The sequence below is a fragment of the Oryzias latipes genome, chromosome 15 (assembly GCF_002234675.1).
Source record: "Oryzias latipes chromosome 15, ASM223467v1".
Classification (NCBI taxonomy): Eukaryota; Metazoa; Chordata; class Actinopteri; order Beloniformes; family Adrianichthyidae; genus Oryzias; species Oryzias latipes.
Window position 1 is genome coordinate 4,921,172 of NC_019873.2, and position 19,766 is coordinate 4,940,937.

The 19,766-nt window shown below is 41.7% G+C and overlaps 1 protein-coding gene across 4 annotated transcripts in view; it reads left to right on the forward strand.

The window, feature by feature from the left end:
• wipf1 (WAS/WASL interacting protein family member 1) overlaps positions 1-18,375 on the forward strand; it is a 32,374-nt gene extending 13,999 nt beyond the window's left edge. For all 4 annotated transcript variants that reach the window (XM_023963368.1, XM_023963371.1, XM_023963367.1 and 1 more), the window contains 8 exons: positions 10,158-10,254; positions 11,703-11,832; positions 13,047-13,208; positions 13,289-13,994; positions 14,855-14,955; positions 15,061-15,273; positions 15,350-15,463; positions 17,486-18,375. In XM_023963368.1, coding sequence (XP_023819136.1) covers positions 10,195-10,254; positions 11,703-11,832; positions 13,047-13,208; positions 13,289-13,994; positions 14,855-14,955; positions 15,061-15,273; positions 15,350-15,463; positions 17,486-17,538 — 1,539 coding nt within the window. In that variant the 5' untranslated portion in view covers positions 10,158-10,194 and the 3' untranslated portion in view covers positions 17,539-18,375. The remainder of the gene's footprint in view (positions 1-10,157; positions 10,255-11,702; positions 11,833-13,046; positions 13,209-13,288; positions 13,995-14,854; positions 14,956-15,060; positions 15,274-15,349; positions 15,464-17,485) is intronic.
• Positions 18,376-19,766: the final 1,391 nt, after the last annotated feature.

Here is a 19,766-nt window from a genome sequence, read left to right on the forward strand (position 1 = left end):
TCAAACGAATGCTTTACACACATTCCCTAACTTTAAAGCTGTCGACTCACGTTTGTGAAGTTCCTCAGACGCTGCTTTATGAAACAATGGTGCTCTGCTCCAGAGTTTACTCAAATATGTTGCTAATGAAAGGCCAGGTCTTTTTAATTAGTGCAGACGTGAAAAGGCACACATTTAACTCTGTGAAAGTTCTCGGCACATGCAGGAAGTTCGGTTACAGGATGAGGAAGCCTTTTGATGGCCATCTGTAAACTGAAACATGTGTGAGCCACATTCAGATGTTTGTCCTGACCGTTCCACCTCAACGGATCTGCAACTTTCACCCAACTCTGAACTCCATCTCTGCTTCTCTCTTTCTGTCAGTCGCTGCTTTGCTAAAATTCTTGTCTGCGTCTTAGCTAGCTCAGGTTTAAGGGAGCTGGTATTGTTCAGTTTTGAGCTTGTTTCCTTAAGCAAACCTTTCTCTCTTTTTCTCCATGTTCTAAAATTGTAATCTCAGCATTTTACAGGTAAACATCCAAAATGTAAATGGTGAGCAACATGAAGCCAGGGAGGGGGTCTTTAACTCCAAGCCCCCTTCCTGAAAGCACACTGCAAAAAGCTGGAGCCCCAACTGTTGGTCTCTGGCTTGCAGTTATTTTAAGTCCCATTTCATCAGAGCTGCAGGAAATGAGTTGGCACATTGGCCTGGCTGCCAAGTAAAACTGTGAAGTCAACCACTGAACAAAAAAAAAAACATAAAAAATGCAGAACAGCAGTCGCTTTGACAATTTATCTCTCATTCAGTTCGTTTTATGATTTTGTTATAAACCAAACTGTGAGAAAAGGTTTGTTATTAATGAACAGTCACATCAATGCTGATATCTGTTAAGGTTTCAAAACAATTCAGCATGAGGCAGGTTGCCCTCTAAAACTGGGACCCATGTTTATTCCAAAACCAAAGTTGGCTGAACGGCTGCATTATAAAAGTGCAGCGTGCAGCACATCGCCTTTGAGTACCTAATATTTAAATAGTCATGTGACACAGGCAAGCATCTTGAATGTAGAAAACCTGGGATCATTCACACATGTTGACTTCAGTTTGTGTTTTTTTTTTTCTTCTCTTTTAAATACACTCATTGTGTTTCTACTAGGGTTGTGTGTCTTTCTTTTTGATTTATTATTTAATACGCATGTCCATACGTGGTTCATGACTTAACACATAAAAGATTTAACAACATTTGTCCAATTCTGTCGTCTAAATGGATACAATCTAGATATTTATTATTTAGTTGGAATTCAAAACTATACATGAAAATAGATTTAACATATAAACTCTCTTTTTTTCTTTTTATCTTAAAAGAAGCAAAATGTCTACAGGACATAGCTTCAAACATTAAAACCTGCATTTTGGGCCTTTTGTTTTGTTCTTAGTGGTTTAAAAATGTTTGAGGTCTTAATTTATTCAAATATTGTTTGAAGCGCTGTGCTAAACAGCAAATGTTCAGTTCACACACTGTGAATAACCTTCAGCCAATTGGAATTGATCTGACTTGGTAGAAGCAAGCTTGTGATTATGGCGTCTTTCTGTTTGCATGCATAAAAAGACAGTAGAGACATAACAACCCTTTTATCAAAATAATCTTGTTTGTATCTGTGGTTTTCAACCAATATTGCTGATCCTCCCAGTACTAGATCGAGTTTTCGGTACTACTTCTCTGGTTTCAAATCTCTCGTATGTTTTCATTCTTCATTCTTTGTGGGAAGTTCTGTGGAAGGAGACAGATGGCGCAACATCATGGTGATTGAAGATCATAAGAATAATAATGGATTAGATGTATCTGCACTTTTCCAGGCGCTCAAAGTTCTTCCAGTGTGTCCATTATTCATTCTTACTTGGTGATGGTATCTACTGATGTGGCCTCAGCTGCCCTGGGGCAGACTGACAGAGGCGTGGATGCCAGTTTGCGCCTATGGTCCCTCTGACCATCACCAGGATGTTCATACGCTTTCAAACACCAGTGGAGCCACACTGGAGGCAGGGAGGGTGAAGTGTCTGGCCCAAGGACACAACAACTGGGGGGAGAAAACTCTCGACCCTTCGACCATTGGAAAACCTGCTCAACCGCCTGAGCCACTCCCACGGTCACCCTTTTAGCCCCCAAATTTTGAAAGATATACTCATGTTGTTGAAAGGTGGAGCAATGGTTAGCGCTCTCGCCCCACAGGTTCAAATCCCGGCTGGACCTTTCTGTGTGGAGTTTGCATGTGCTCCTTGAGCATGTGTGGGTTTTCTCCGGCTTCCTCCCACCATCCATAAACACTCTAAACTATCCCTAAATATGAAGGTGCGTTTGTGTGTGGATGTCTGTCTGTGTGTGGTCCTGCAAACTGTCCAGGGTTTGACCTTTGTCCTAAAGTGGCTAGAACAGGCTCCAGCATCCCTGTGACCCCCAAACGGATTAAGTAGGTTTAGAAAATGGATGGCTGTTAAAAGGCCTTCACTTTTCACTGAAACCCCCTTCTAACCAGGCTATAGACCCCTTGCAAAACAGAGGCGTCACTGCCACCAATCTTTCTTTGTTGTTGATGCTATGTGGATCAGTTCCCTCCGTGTTGAGGGACAGAGGCTGGATGTTCTGGTGTTTTTTTTTTCATACTGAACCCCCCCGACACACACCAACACACTGCAAGGCAGTGAGGCCATGAGGCAGAAGTCTCTGTGTGCGTATCAAAAGACTGGGTCACATATTATTAAGAAATCTTCCTATCTTCCTATATATTGATGAAATAAAAAAAATCATTGATATTACAACAATGCAATGAGCATTAATAGCATTAATATAGCAATAATAACTGATCATCAAAATGATTCAGGTGAGGATAACGGAGATTGACGGTGAGAAACAAGCAGCTCAGGTACATTCGGGCTCTGCAGGAACCTGTGATGATGCTTTCCTGACATTTGCATGTTTTACTGTTATTCAGTCACTGTTAAAAACAAAAAAAGAAGTTCCTGTTCCAGCACTGTTTCTGAAGTCATGGATTCAAGAACCCAAATGGTACCAATTCATGAATGTGGATAGCTTTGATGACAAATAAAATGTGTAATCACAGACCTACTTGACAGAACATGTTAACTACAGAGTCTGCTGTAGGCCGCCGCCTTTTCCGTTTGACTACGGCTATACATCGTTTTCTGTCTTCATCCTGTGGAAATTTTGATTTCGTCGTTGTGAAATACCAAAAGGGATGCATGTGGACCATGATGAGATTTGGTGGCTATTTCTCATTTTCTCTTACACTAAAGATTTTGTCCGTCGGATTTATCAAAACAATGTGTGCTTGACTCCCAAAATGGCAGACGTGTGACGTCACTCCAAAGGAGTCTGCAGGAGCAATGATCAGATTAATAGAAATGTTGTCACTTCAGTTCTGCGTAACTCTTTTCTCTTGCCTTTGTAGTGTGTTCAGTACTTATTGCAGCGCTGCAATGAAGGAAACGTTAGGACTAATGACGAACCCTCCGTTTACTAGCCTGCTGCTGGTGTTGGTGAATGTGAGAATGTCATCTGGAAAGCACAGGGGCTGATGGAGAAACGTTTCTTGTTGACGATGGTGAAAACTACAAGATGAATTTTTAGAAACGTACGTTTACAAAGAGGTTTCATCGTAGTTGTCTACGTTTGGAGAAACAGAAAATCACAGTGGCACATCCATCTAAAGCTGGCTGTCAAAAAAAAGAAAAACTTTGTGTCATAAATCAAGATAAATCTGCGCATGAAGTCAGATCATAAACTTTAAAGGCCTTTTGAGATGCCAGGACGGCAGAAAACCAACAAAGCATGAAGAGAAGATGCACTAGAAACATCCCTCCTTCATTTAAACCAGGGGTGTCAAACTCATTTTCACAGAGGGCCACATCCGCATAGCGGCTGTCTTCAAAGGGCCGGATATAACTTATACATGTAACTAAATGTAATGAAAAATAAATGTACCTACTCCTTAATGTTAAATAACTCATTATTTATTATAACTTTTTAAAGTGACAATGACACAGAAAACATATGTTTGCTTGTCAGTCTAGCATGAATCCTTTTAAATTTAGTCTGCTTATTAAAACATATAACTCCATTAATGAAGGATAAAACTGTCCAAGTGAATAAAGAAAAATAACATAAAGAGGAGCTAGAAAGAACATTTATTACACATGTAACATTTTGTCTGCACAGACATAAGACCTGCAAACATTGATTAATTACAGCAACTACACATAAATAATATGTAATCAACAAAAGAAAATTTTTATTTGAATAAATTAAAAACTTTTATGCTCTTGCGGGCCACGTAAAATAACATGGCGGGCCACATTTGACCCCCGAGCCTTGAGTTTGACACGTGATTTAAAAGGTTGGTCAGATACAACTGAGTTGGTACTTTGCAAAAAGGATAGTAATGACTAATGATTTCTTTTCAGGAATGGTCTTTGCTGCAGTTGAATCTGTAAAATCTCATCAAGTCAAGAAACACTTTAAGCATCAGATACTCTATGCTGTGGTTGGTGTGTACCATGTGAGTCTGGTGAGGGCCGTCTGTTGTGCGGCACCACCTCGGTCTGAATATAGATAGACACTTGCTGTAATTAGAAAAGATTGATGTCAAATGAACCACAAATCAGTGCAAAGCTCATAATTTTCTTACGAAAATTTCCAAAGATCCTGGCTATTGAAAACCTTTTTTGTATGAAAGTGATCGTCTCAGTATTCTATTTTCTGTGTGCTGTGTAATTTAAATAGGCTCCTGCATTTATGCTTTTTTTTCATTTAGACGCCAATTTTCCTTTGTGAATTGTCACAGTGCCTTTGTCAACCTTTACAGATTCAGCTCACTTTAGAGTTGTGTTGCTTCTGTGTGATGAACCACAAACTTCCACTTCAACTGTTTCATTAAGTTTTACACAATCAGAACTAATGAGAGAAGAAGCCTCGTAAAACCGCCGCATGGCAAGACTGAAAAAAAAAAAAAAAAGATAAGCAAGCGGAAGGAGAAAGAGAGGTGATAAAGTGGAGGAATGAGTCAGTAAGAGGAACCAAGTCAGAATGTGAACGAGGCTGTGATGGTGACTTATCATCATCCAGCCAACCGGAAGGCTGAGGTGCTGGAGCTGCGTGGTGACTTCCTGTTTGTCGCAGCATACAGGAAGTTCGAGGCCACTCGGGGATCCGATGAGGCGCATGTGACTCTGAAGTGAGAAGCAGGACAAGAACACTGCCAACTAAAACACTTAACATGAAGGCTGTAACCCGTTCTCTGTGATCTCTTGGGAAAAAAAGACATAAATGGTCTCAAGCTGATCACAGGAAGTGACATTCTTCATCAAATCAAAGTCTTCATCATTTGTCCTACTCATTTGTGAGGCACCTTGATAATTCTGCCTTCAAACTTAGTGTTAGCGGTCCAAGTTAAATCATTTTTTAGCATAAACTGCAGCTGCAGTACTAGAACAGGGAAAGGCAGCACTGCAAAACTGAGTTTTAGGAAAGTCAAAAGAACTTTTTTTGAAGGAAAAAAGGCAAAAACACCTTAATTTTTGTCTTCCAAGAAAAGTTTTTAATTTTAGTCGGAGAAAACATGTTGTAGTGACTTGATGTATTTTTTTTTAAATCAAGAATTCTTAGTAAAATCTTTTTTTTTTTGCTTATTTAACCCTTGTGCTATCTTAGATGACCCCACCCTCACATTGACGTGTTCTCCCTACCATGACAAAGGTGGATAAAGGTGGAAAGATTTCATGTAATCCATGGACACCAGTGAAGATCACAAATCATTGAAGAAAAAAGGTTCAGAGCACTGTCTAGTGGGTCTAGATGACCCAATTCCCAACGTTAAAGTAACTAGGATAGCCCAAGGGTTACAGAAGATGTTTTAATTTTCAAGATTTTTTGTAGTTAATTCTAGGGGGTCTGTTTTTGTAGTGAGGAAAATACAAATTTGCTGCAAAGTGATTTAAGTTCCCTGCATAAAGGTCAAAGGGTCATGTCCACAGAGGAGTTTTCCCATCTTGATGGGACAAACATAATATTTTATTTTCCAGGCAGCAGGAAACCCCCAAAAAACTAATGTTAAGTTTTGGGACATGGATGGTGCATCATTCCATTCTGAAACGTGGAAGTTTTATTTGATGAGATTTTCTATCTTAACCTTCTGTGTGTGCACATTTGGCTTCTCCTTACATTTTTTGGTCAGAAATGTTTGTTTTTGCAGGAAAATCAAAGTATAGGAAGAGTGTTAAAGGAAAGATCCTTTATTTTCATGAGAATATTTTTTTTGTACAGCTTTCTTTTAATGTCTCTCAATCTTTTAGCATTCACGTGTCAAGGCACTGTCTGGACACTTTTTCTAAGCTTGCCTTTATTCCTCAGTTATTCAATGAACAATACCATTGACTGACTGCAATGTCCTGCTGACTATTCTTATCTTAGCAAAGCTCTAAAGTAAAAATGTTTTTTTTTCTCATTTTGTCCATAGTTGAGGTATACCTATGATGAAATGTACAGGCATCTCTCATCTTTGTAACCCTTGTGCTATCCTAGGCACTTTAACATTGGGAGTAGGGTCATCTAGACCCACTAGACAGTGCTCTGAACCTTTTTTCTTCAATTATTTGTGAACCTCACTGGTGTCCATGGATTACATGAAATCTTTCCACCTTTATCCACTTTTGTCATGGTAGGGAGAACACGTCAATGTGAGGGTGGGGTCATCTTAGATAGCAAAAGGGTTAGGGGAGATCAGTGGTTACTAGGCTTTTTGCCCCATTGTAAAAAAATTAGATCAAAGATCAAAGGAGTCGATAGATAAATGGATGAACTGAGCATTTTTGGGCCTTGGAGGGATTTGACCCCCCAAACTCTCAGCAAGCCCAGACTGCCCCCCACCCTCTTGATATTCTACCTGCACTCCATAGCGGGGCTGTCTAAATCTGGGCCTGTGTACAGTAATTGTGGTTGAAATTTCAGCTATTAAGAGAACTATTGACCTGAATGTAAAGTTTGGGACTTTTAAGTAGCGTTTGTCAATTGTAGTGTTTTTTAGTAAATGTCCCGTATGTTGTTGCACACATTAGTAAGGCAGATGTTTTTTTAGCAATTAAAGACCCACACTGAGGAAAATTTGTTTTTAACCTGTTCTTAGTTAGACAAATAGACACATATATGTCTTTGGTTTTCCTCGTCTGAGCGGGAATCTGGATCTAAACTGTACGCTTGGATAGATCTGATATTGGCCGCCATTTTTGTTTCACCGGTAATGTTAGGTTCCGATTGTGAGGTGTTGTCAGCTAGCAGGAGAGCATGTAAACTGATGGGTGATGGGGAGTGGGGATGGGCTTACTTCATGCCAATGGTCCTAGCCATCAAATCAGAGGTGAATTTCGGAGTTGCTGCTCTGCAGAAACTGTACCCTATAAACCTACGGGTTTTTTATTTTTTTGGCTAATAGGGACTTTACCTGAGATGCCACAACCAGAGTCTTTGTCACATCCCCATCTACGCTATGCTGCATAGCTCAGCTCTGTGGCTAGCCTCTTGACAGCTGGATGAGACCAGGAATTGATGGTACAGCTTTTATTCTGGAAAACCTCTTTTGGAAAAAGCTGCTCATGGTTCAGAAGTATTCACAAAGGTGGAAAAATATGAAATTCTCCCTTTAAAATAGAGCTGGTCATGGGGTTGACTCTAAAATACAGTAACTTGGTACTTTAAAGACCATCTTTATGTAGTTATAGTGCAGATCAGTTAAAAGTGGTGTTGCATAACCCTTGTGCTATCTTAGATGACCCCACCCTTACATTGACGTGTTCTCCCTACCATGACAAAGGTGGATAAAGGTGGAAAGATTTCATGTAATCCATGGACACCAGTGAAGATCACAAATCATTGAAGAAAAAAGGTTCTAGTGCAGGGGTCGGGAACCTTTTTGGCCAAGAGAGCCACAAATGCCACATATTTTGAAATGTAATTTCGAAAGAGCCATACAATAATGTAGTGTCCCTTCCCCACACTAAGGCACGGAGACTTAACCTCTTTTAAAGTTCTTTATTCCGATTACTGCAGACCGCAACAAACGCCGTACAATTCATTCAGCAACTCCTGAATCTCTCCCGCCGACACGAGAGCGCTTCTCCCAACTTTATATTCCCCTGCTCCCGCTCCAGCCCCTCCCATTTCCCTTATTCGGCCCATAGCTGAACCCCATTGGTCCAAACTACCTAACAACAGGCTGAGCGACAGAACTGAGGGCCAATCAGATCTCTGCTTGACGCGTTCAATGAACTCCAGAACTTTTAACGCGGCCCAACAGCCACCCAACTCAGTCCGCGACAATTTGTTTAAAACTAAATATACAAATGAATGTGTGCATTTGATTTAATTTCAACATTTTTAAAGTACAATAAGTCTGTGGATTCTTTTTAATAACATTGTTATGCTGTTGCTAATAAATGATGAGTATTTCTCGTGGTAGTTTTGCTGATGGTCTAGTCTGGTTGATACGTGGTGAGTTTCTGCTTCGTTCAGGCGTTGATACTTTAAACGTCATCGTAGGTCTGAATGTTCTGTAGATGTGACAAAGACTGATCACATGCAGACGGGGAGCCAAACACACTCACACGCTGCAGTGAGTGACGGGAAGCGGGTTTTACGTTTTTACAATCCCTGCGCGATTCACCTGCTGCCTGTCCCCACAATCCCTCACCCCCACCCTCTGCTTTCTTCCTCACACATCCCGTCCCCGCATCTGCGCGCTCTTTCTCAGAGACGGGAGCGCGTAGTTTTAGGCACGGCAATTCACAGGTTTCCAGCTGGTACAAACTCTGTGAAATAATAGATAATAGTAACTGATAGCGCTGGCGCAGATTTCTCTCTCTAAGCACCGCTACTACTGCTCGCCTCTGGCATCGCATCGCGCCCGAGAAGGACTGGTCTAATGAAAAAAAAATTACTATAATTAAAGATTTGTCTGCGAGCCACATGTGACCATCAAAAGAGCCATATATGGCTCGCGAGCCATGGGTTCCCGACCCCTGGTCTAGTGGGTCTAGATGACCCAACTCTAAATGTTAAAGTGCCTAGGATAGCACAAGGTTTAAGCAGAACCTATGCTCCCAGATTCCAGAAGTAAAAAAAAGGGTCAGAAGTGATGAAAAAGCAGACTTCTCCATAGTGAAGATTTGGAAAATGTTGAAAATGAATGGCAGACCCACATCATCCACTGTGGATGTTTTTATGTTACTTATTTGCATTATGCAAAGGCCGAAAGGGAAAATAAGACAAAAAATATTAAGAACAGAGCTTAACCAACAACATTTAGATAAAACACAAAACTTTCACTATAAACAAAGTAACAATTTGATAATTTTTTTATGGTTATCACCCCAAGCTTCTTTGGTGTACAAAACAAACCCACATTTCTCTGTTTTTGCTCATGAGGTATGTCATCATTGCTGTTACATTCTATGCTTTTAAAGACCAGCTTTTATGGACCTGTGCTTTGAATCCAAGAAGCTAAACAAAAAAATAAAGATTTTAGATTTTTGAACCTCAATTCTAAAACCTATTTTGAAAGAACTTTATTCTATGGAGCATTCTGTCAAATGATTTATTAATTTTACCTTTGATTCTACACACAACTGCCTTTGCAATGTCCTTCTATTCACTTGTTTTCAGTTTTCAGCTTGTCTTTCTTCTTTTTGTCTTTAAAATTATTTAAATGTAATCTAAACAACAAAATGTGAAGAGTTGCAGCTGAAGCTTTGCATTTCCGGCTCAGGCCAAAGCCGCCTGTACACATCCTGACATCCTGTCAGAGTGAGACTGTCACCAACATGTAAAGCCACATGAGGGCAGCCGCCAGTCGAGCGTGAATCCTCCTAAAACCTGAAACGACATTACAAAAAAACTTGTACTTTTAGGTGAAATGAGTCGTTGTTTTCCCTCCCCAGCGCAGATGCAAACATGTGCCTGAGAATTTCTGCTATTCTGAGCGTAAATCACTGGAGACAAACTGGTAGATTTCTGTTTTTTAGTTGATCTTTCGTGTTATTTAGAACTTCTCAGTCAGTGAGAACCATAAATACCGATAACCACGCTTTGTTTTAACCACTGTTGTGTTTCCTCCAGGGTGCGGCAGCCAGTGGTGATAGAGTAAAGCGAAGCCATGCCAGCCCCCCCGCCCCCACCGCCCCCGGGGCCTCCCCCTCCTCCGACCTTCAATCTTGTAAGTCTGTTTGACCCCTGTCCGCCTACCAGAGACATCTAGCGGATCAATCATGTCAATGAACCTGATCTCCTGTCGAAATAAAGGAACATGTGATAATATTTGAACATCGTAAAGTCAAAGTCGTCAGTCAAGCTTTTGGATGATTGTGGCTGACAGGTAATGAAAACCCAAACTGTCGTTATTTTTGAAAAAATTAAAAGTGTTTTAAAACAATTCATTGATGGAAACTCCCACATTCAGCTAATATACTCCAAACATCTGCAAAGGTTTCTTGAGCCTTTGATGGTCTCAGTGTGGGCAATCACAAGAAAGACTGTTGACCTGACAGACGTCCAGAAGACGTTTGTTCTCATGGAGGACAAACCACAAAAGCCGGTTGTTCACAGAGTGCTGTATTCAAGCGTATCAACAAAAAACTTGTGTGGAAGGAAAAACTGCCATGCAACAGAGAGTACTGCAGCTTTGGGAGGACTGCTGACCAAAATCTAGTCAAGAATTTAGCGGGGCATCTCAAGGATGGACTGAGGACGAAGTTGGTGTGTCAAAGAATGGGTTACAGATGTTGGATTCCTCACGTCAAACACCTCCTGAACCAGAAACATAACAAGCGTCTTACCTGGGCTAAAGAAGGAAAAGAAAACAAGTTTTTGATTTCATTCGGAAAATAAAGTCTCAGTGGAGGAGTGGAGAGAGGAGTGGAGAGACACAGATTTCATGTGGCTTGAAGTTTAGTGAAAAGTTTCCATCAGTCATGGTTGGTCATCTGCTAGTGTTGGTTCACTGTGTTATCTTGAAGTTCACAGTCATAGCAAACATCCAACAGGAAACTGGACGAGTTCATGCTGCCCTCCGCTGGCAAACTAAGGAGATGCTGATTTTTATTTTCCAGCAGGACTTGTACCCTGCCCACTCTGCCAAAGGAACCAAAAGATGGTACCATAATCACAATGTTACTGTGCTAGTGCCGGAAAACTCACCTGACCTGAACCTGACAGAAAATCTGTTATGAAAATAAAAGGCAACCTAAAGCTCCATTAGACCTACACAGCTCCACTGGCTTGTGGCCTCCATGCTGCAGAGTATCCATGAATGAAGAGTTCCACTCAAGTCCAGAGTGCAAAAACATCAACATAGTTATCAGAAGCCCTTTACTGAAAACATATGTTTTCATTAAAAGACACAAAATTGTATAACTTATGTGTACGGTATTAACAGAAAGGTTACAAGATACAGACTTGAAATATTTTAATCTGTTTGCAATTATTCCACTTTTTGAATTTCCTTTTAAAATGATTGAACTTTCTCAAAGAATGCACCCATACTTTTAGAGTAGGTATCTCTTATATCATTTCTGGGTGAAATAATTAAAGGAATAAGATAAAATCATCTTTATTCAAATTGATCATTCATTTTTTCTTTCTTGACGTGTTTGGATCTCATTTCAGGCGAACACAGAGAAGCCAGCGCTGAACCGCTCAGAGCAGCAGGGAAGGGGCGCTCTTCTGTCTGACATATGCAAAGGCGCCCGGTTAAAGAAAGCTGTAACAAATGACCGCAGCGGGCCCGTATTTGAGAGTAAGTTATTTGCTCCTGGGTAGAACCAGAAAATCCCACAATACATGGAGAAGAAGGCTTTATTTCAAACAAATAAAATTAAATATGCTACACTTAAAACCACAGTATGATCTATCACAACAGCAAAAGTAAATTATACCTCACCAGCATTCATGTGCTTGTAAGTAAAAGTACGATGACAAAACAAAGAATCCTGTTAGAGGAGCTGGTTTTGTTCAGGTAACAGGAGACTAAGTTCAGAAACAAGCCTGGCTAGTTAATGAATCTTTGTACTTGAATGAATTTTTATCTTTGCACGAATGCAAAGATAAAAATGAAAAATTGTTTTTAGTATCTCTATGTCATTTTATGGTTAGCTTGTTAGGATAGTTAGCTTATTATCTTCAGCTATTTTACACATGATCCACAATGTGCTCACCCTAATCACTGAATACAAACACATATTAAACCTTTTAACCCTTGTGCTATTTTAGATGACCCCCCCCCTTACATTGAGGTGTTCTCCCTACCATGACAAAGGTGGATAAAGGTGGAAAGATTTCATGTAATCCATGGACACCAGTGAAGATCACAAATCATTGAAGAAAAAAGGTTCTGAGCACTGTCTAGTGGGTCTAGATCAGTGGTCCCCAACCTTTTGTTCACCGCGGACTGCTGCCTGTTAAAGGCAGATTTCCCTTTTTTAGCGGGTGCAGGTTCCTCTTCTGTCCCTTCATTGGACCGTTTCCCCTTGTCAAAGCAACTTTCTAAAGAAGTTTGTTTTTTGCTCATTTTGGTTGTTTGGGTTTAACTTTAGCGGGGTGTATCACGTGATGTTTTGTGTCGCGACTTAGACGTGCGTTAAGGGTGACGGATGTAACAGAGAGAATCTGGTCACTTTTCAAAATAAAACGTTTTTTTCGAAAAAAAACAATAAAATGGAAATTATTTTTTATTTCTGTGCGTCCCGGTGCCAAAATTTCCCGCGGCCCGGCCCGGTGGTTGGGGACCACTGGTCTACAGTAGATGACCCAACTCCCAATGTTAAAGTGCCTAGGATAGCACAAGGAATAAACCTTCCTTCAGTTTCACTAAACAAACACATGTTCTAAAACGTAAAGGTGTAACTTGAACGTACTGTGAGGATCTTTCTCATCAATTAAGAAAATCTGATTATCCTAAAGTAAAAAGAAAAAACTAAACGGACTGTTTCTGTATCTTTTCTTCTTTGGTAGAACCCAAAGGAGGAGGTGGTGGTGGAGGCGGAGGAGGAGGAGGAGGAGGAGGCGGAGGCTGTGGAGGAGGAGGTTTTGGTGGGGGGTCACCTGGGGGTTTAGGGGGCCTTTTTGCAGGGGGGATGCCAAAACTGAGGTCTGCAGCAAACAGAGAGTCTAATGGTAAAAGTGACTCAAATCCTGGATGTTGATCGTCTCTCAGGATGCATCTTCATTTCTTCCTGTTTTCATGTTTTTCTCAGATTCAGGACCCAGTCGTGGACCTATTCTCCCCCCAGGGGCTCGCCCTGGCGGCCCCAGTTCCTATGGTGGAGGCGGTAGCCCCTCTGGCCCTCCTAAACTCCCAGGTGCTCCTTCTGTTCCCCGTAGCAGTCCTCCTGATCTTCCGAGGGGCCGCCCAGGTCAGCCATCAAGGCAGGACTCTCCAGGAGGGGGCCCCCCTCCCTTACCAAACACACCAAGACCTTCCCAGGGCTTCCAGTCTCGTGGTGTCCCACCTCCATCCTCACTCCCCGGAGGACCCAAACCGAGCCCCGCATGTGCGATGCCACCACCTAGTGTGCCATCAGGCAGGCACGGGCCCCTTCCTCCCCCACCAAGAAGCTCCTCGCCAGGATCCTTTCCACCCCCACCACCCTCCAATGGCAGCAGACCTCCTTTACCCGCGGCTCCTGGAGGACGGCCTCCTCTTCCAGATGACCGACCGCCCCCGCCTCCAGCCCCAGCAGGAGGTTTCCGTCCATCTATGCCCCGTGACATGCCCCCACCCCCTCCTCCCTCTTCCAATTCTAGACCGTCTCCTTCCTCATCGAGTCGACCACCAGCTGTTGGGGGTACACCCCCTGTGCCACCAGGACGACCAGGCCCTCCCCCGCTCCCTCCAGGCCCCGGCGGAGGGGATGAGCTGAGCACACCCCGTTTGCCCCAAAGAAACAGCTCCCTCAACAGGTAGGGGAAAAAGCCACCCCCCAGTCCTCTTTGGAGACTTCACGATGCCCAGCTTTAGTCTGCTCTCAACATGTCTGCCGCAAGTCTGAAAAGGTTCAGACTCTTAAAGTCACAGTGACACTGCAGCTACACAGCCATGGTGGGGCTTTCATTCGGTTATTTTTCTGAAGTAATGCCATCGTGCTAAAACTCCCTCCAGACAGCAAATGTTCGGAGTTTCTGCTTGATGGCGCCCAGCATTCAGACCAAACGCCTCCACTTTGTTCCCATCTCTGTAACTGCTGGGCCAGCGTGCTTTACCTGCTACTGAACAATTGGGTTTTACTCACCAAGCACACCTGATCCTGGAGCACCAGGCTTTAGATCTCAAAGAGCAGGGAGGAGCCTCCCTGGTCTTAATAGAATGGTATGAAAAGTCCTATAGTTCATGCAAATGCAGCTTGTTAAACTTTAGGCATGAGTTTTTGGGCACATAACTTTCGACCTAACATTTAGAATGTTAAGTGACTGTTTTGAGTCTCCTCCACTCGATTTAGAAACCTGCTTTTATTACATTTTCAAGTTGCTGTTTAGCAGCAGTTTCTGCTTTGGGTATTATGATGCTGTGTGTTTCTCTTATAGCTGTGTGAAAACTCACTTCAACGCTCAAAATCACCTGATCTGACCTATAATTTTTCCCCATCCACCTCTCATTGCCCCATAAAACAATCGATTTTAAACGTGCTGCTGTCTTAACATTAACAGTTGCGTTCTCACAAATTAGATCACTTAAATAAAAAAACAAAAATTCTTTTACTCTCTAATGGATGAAAATACCTTGTTGAACGTGCATAAATTAACCAGCAGTTTGTCTTCATCAGTCACAGTCCAGCACCCCCACCTGGTCGGGCAGGAAATCTGCCTCCTCCACCATCTGAAAGACCACCACCCTTTGGAAAGAACCAGTCATTTTCACGCTCAGGTGAGAGTCTTCTCTGATCAGGATGACTTTACAGAACACGTCCTCCTTTCACTGCAGCATCAAAGTCCAAAGACAAATTCTGAATCCTTTTATTTTTCTGTCAAGGTCCTCTTCCCCCTCCGCCTCCTACAGGTCGTAATGTTGGCGTTAGATCTCCACCTGTACCCGCTCCTCCTAGTCGGCCAGGTCCAGACCCACCCCGTGGTGGCCCTGGTGGCCGACCTCCACCGCCGCCAGACAGACAGGGCTCAGTATCCTTTCCTCCTCCACCACCCATGGGAAATGGCTTCCAGAACTCTCACCACAACCAGTTTCAGGGTGAGTCTAATACAGTTTAATAATGTCAGTCGCTCTAAAACAGACCTCATCTTTTTATCTTTCTGCATGTGAACAGACGAATGGGAGAGTCGGTTCAGTTTCCAACCGGTGTCAGACTTTCCTCCGCCTGAACCTTACGTGTCTTCTCCCAAGACTTACCCCAGCAAACTTGCCAAGACAGATGGCAAAGGTGAATGGCTCTTGTACTCACGCAATAATAGTATTGTTTATCTTTTGAATATTTTTTATGGCTTTGTCAGATCCAAGTTTGTAGCTAGAGATAAATCAGTACAGAACACCAGTATAGAGAAAGCTCTGGTTGCCATTTAGGTAGGCTTCCTTAGTACGTAAAAATGAGAGCCAAGGGAGCTCTAAGGACAAGAAGCAGGCTTGTTTGGCCTACTAAGCTGACATACCCAAAAACCGCTAGCTTACAGCTCCAAGTCATCACATGTAGTACTGCTGTAGAATGGTCTAATTAACTCTTACACACTGAAGCTGTAGTTTCGTAATTACCATAGTTCAAACAGGTTCTGAAAGCTGAAAAAGGAGCTTTGCGCTGATACAGTGAAAGAAAGTGTTTGATCCCCTGACTGATATTGTGCGTTTACCCTACAAAGCATTCACTTGAACAATGAGATAGAAAATCACAAAGAATATCAAGAAATCACCTTTAAAGAATTTGTATACATTTGTTTGCATTTCATTGAGGGAAATAAGTATTTGATCACATAGTAACCATTAAGCATTCTGATTGACACAGATCAATTAGCCTATCCCAATCAACCTGTCACCTGAATTGAAGGCACCTATTTGAACTAATTACCTATAGAAAAGACACCTGTCCACAGAATCAGTCCATCAGTCAGACTCCAAACTCTCCAACAAGAGAAAGGCTTAAGAGTTTTCAGCAGATGATTACAGACTTGTACAAGACTACAAAACCATCAGCAAGAAGCTGGGGGTTAAGCTGACAGCTGTTGGTGCCAAAATACAAGAACAGGACCATCAATTCACCTTTAGGTCAAGGGCTCCAAACCAGATCTAACCTGGGGGGTTCCATGAGAACAGTGAGAAATCGGCCAAAAAAAAAACACAGCAGGAGTTGATGACCTCAAAGCAGCTAGAACCACAGTAACCAAGAAAACCATTGGGAATACTTCATGCTGCAGTGGTTTGACATCTTGCAGAGTTCGCAAAGTCTCGCTACCTAAGAAGACACATGTTCAAACCTGCCTGAAGTTTGCCAATCAACACCTTCATGATTTACAGTGATTGGGACAAGATGCTGTGGTCAGATGAGACCAACCCGTCACTTTTGGAGGAAAACAAATGCTGTCTATGACCTTAAGAACACCATCCCCACTGTCAGGCATGGAGGTGGAAACGTTATGCTTTGGGGCTACTTCACTGTGTGGATGGGAGAATGGGCGGAGCCATGTACCATTAAATCCTGAGTGAGAACCTCCTTGCCTCCACCAGGAGGCTTAACATGGGTTGTGGATGAGTCTTCCAACAGGATAACGACCCAAAACAAACAGACAAGACAACCAAGGAATGGCTGAAGGGGAAGCAGATCAAGGTCATGGAGCGGTCCAGCCAGTCTCTGAACCTCTATCCTATAGAAAACCTATGGAGACAGTTGAAGCTCAGAGTTGCTAATGATGTAGAAGTCATTTGTAAAGAAAAGTGGACCAAAATTCCTCTTGGTATTTGGAGACACCTGATCATCAACTGCAAGACACCTCTGACCTCTGTGCTGATAACAAGGGTTTGGCCACAAAGTACTAAGTCTTTCCAATAAGAGGGTTCAAACACTTATTTAACTTAATAATAAATAATAAAGGTATAAAAATTCTTTAAAGTAGGGTTTTGGATTTTCTTAGGGATTTTCTATCTCTCACTGTTCAGGTGAATCTACAGTCAGGTTGACGGATGGTCAGTTTATTTTTGAGTGGTCAAACGTACAATATCAGCAAAGGATCAAATAATTATTTCCTCCAATGTATCAGCACAAAGCAGCTTTTCTCAGCTTTAAGTTGGAGTTAGGATACGTACACAAAGGATTGAAAAGTTGTGGCAATTCCAGGAGTGTGTGTTATTTCCTGTCATTGGGGACAGCTCCAGTGTAAAAGAGTTAAAAAAGTTTTTCATTTATCATTTTAAAGTACCACCAATTGAAAAAATAATCCTGCTGCTTGTGTTTTTGTAGGTCCTGGTAAAAAGGAGAGAGGAGCTCCTCCTCTTCCTCCCGTACCCAGGTGAACAAAAGATGGCAGCCATGCCCAACCTCAAGAAGACCCACTCCTTTTCTTTACCTGTTTTTATCATCATGCTTTGACCTGCTGCATGACAATCATATGGAGACGGAGTTCAGTGAACTGTCACCAAGCAAAAGCAGACACTCAGAATGTAGCTGCATCGAACTTTGTTCAGGTCTACATCAGGCTGATAACTTTTGTTATTCTGATCCCACCAACCATCCCAGTTTCCTGTGGAACTGATTCCTGGTTTACCTAAGAGCTTATATTTGGAAGGTCCTCAAATGGTTTACTGAGATCATATGTTTTTATAAAAGCTGTTGCTCCCATGTCAGATGTGCCTTTTTGTTGTTGAAAGTGAAAAAAATGAGTGGAGTTATTAAAGAGCGAGCTCCAGTAAAAGAAGACTTTTCATGTGCAAAAGCATCCGTCTGTCACCGTCTGAATGTTTCTGTTGGGATTACGTAACGGTACGCTTGTGGACAGTTGTGGGTGATTAAAAAAAAGAGATTTAATTGATTAAATCACAAATAACTGCATTTTTATTTGTTAAAATACTTTAAAGGACTGTAAATGATACAAAGGACAGTGCAGTACAGGTTTTGACAAGAATTTTGTATTTTGAAATCTCAAGACTTTCAGAAGAAAATGAAACTGGATTGATCAAATAAAGCACCTTTAATAAGAAAGTTAGAATAAAAACAAAATACTTTTTAATATACATTATCACAATGCACATTTATCACAGACTGAAATGTTTTATATCATCAAATAATTATATATGAATCATTTACATATTGATGCAATAAAGTGGACAATAAATTGGAACATGAAAATGTGATCAGTGTCTTTGTAAACACTCTTTGCCTTCCGGCTTCAGTAATGTAAAAGCAAATCATCCATTCATTCATCCAGCCACCACACCAACGCCCCTCAGGTCCTCCTTCACTAAATCCATGAACCTCTTCTTCGATCTTCCTCTAGACCCCTTTCTTAGAATCATTTTCCCAACATCGTCACTGTTCCTCCTCTCAATGTGTCCAAACCATCTCCATCTGCTTCCCTGCCTTTGTCTCCAAAACGTCCACCATGATCTGTTCCTCTGATGGATTTGTTCCTGTGGCAAACGTGGTTGTCTGAAAGAGGGGATCCTAAGGCACATCCAAGCCAAATTTAAAGCTTGTTCCACAAAATGCATTATAATTTTAAGAACCGGCTCCACCACAACAACATTTAGCACTGGAGTTAGGAACCCTTAGCTGCCATTGGCTAGAAAAAATATCAACCTGTAGCCGCGCTTACCATCTGAAAAACAAATATTTCTTTTATTCAACTTCCCGGACAGTCGTAAGACCTTGATAGAGCAAAGCTGCTCAGGGAGTCGAGGCAAAAGTGTTCCTCCTTTGTGTGCTAATTCACAATTTCACTGCTAGAGCTGCAGTTTGGCACCAGTGACTTAATCTGATTTCATTAAAAATTAGATAAAATGTCAGTGAGACATATTTTTTTAAGATTGAAAAACTGTCAGTTTATGAAAAGCATAAAGAAAAGCAAGTGTCTCTGTTTCAGAAACACATCACTTCAAGATGCAATTTTAATTTTTACTCAGTTTTTGGAATCATTTCTGTTAAAGTTTAAAAAGTATTTTTTTGAAGTGCGTTGTCAGGATTTAAACCACAAGAGGGCATCATTGAGCTTCAAGAGTTGTGTAGATCACTGCAGATGTTCAATTTATTTGAGTCAAAATGACCTCAGAATTACAACAACCAGTGTAAACACTCGCCAGGCAGCTTCTCATTTTATTCTGCTAATTTACCAGAGGGTTTTGAGATTAAGACAAATGAAAGTGTCCTGATCTTTCTTTGTGGAGCATAACAGGCAGCGGTCTACATGTGGCCCCTGCTTTGATGGGCAGTCACTATCAACATGGTCCGGGTAAATCTTCTGCTCATTCAGCCCAGATGTGATGCAACAGCAGGCAGAAACCGCCAAGAAACACTCAGAAGGATTTGGAAAAATTTAGACCACTCGAATCTAAAAACTCCAGTTGTGAACTTAAAATCTCAAATTGAATTAACCCTTGTGCTATCTTAGATGACCCCCCCCCCCCTTACATTGACGTGTTCTCCCTACCATGACAAAGGTGGATAAAGGTGGAAAGATTTCATGTAATCCATGGACACCAGTGAAGATCACAAATCATTGAAGAAAAAAGGTTCAGAGCACTGTCTA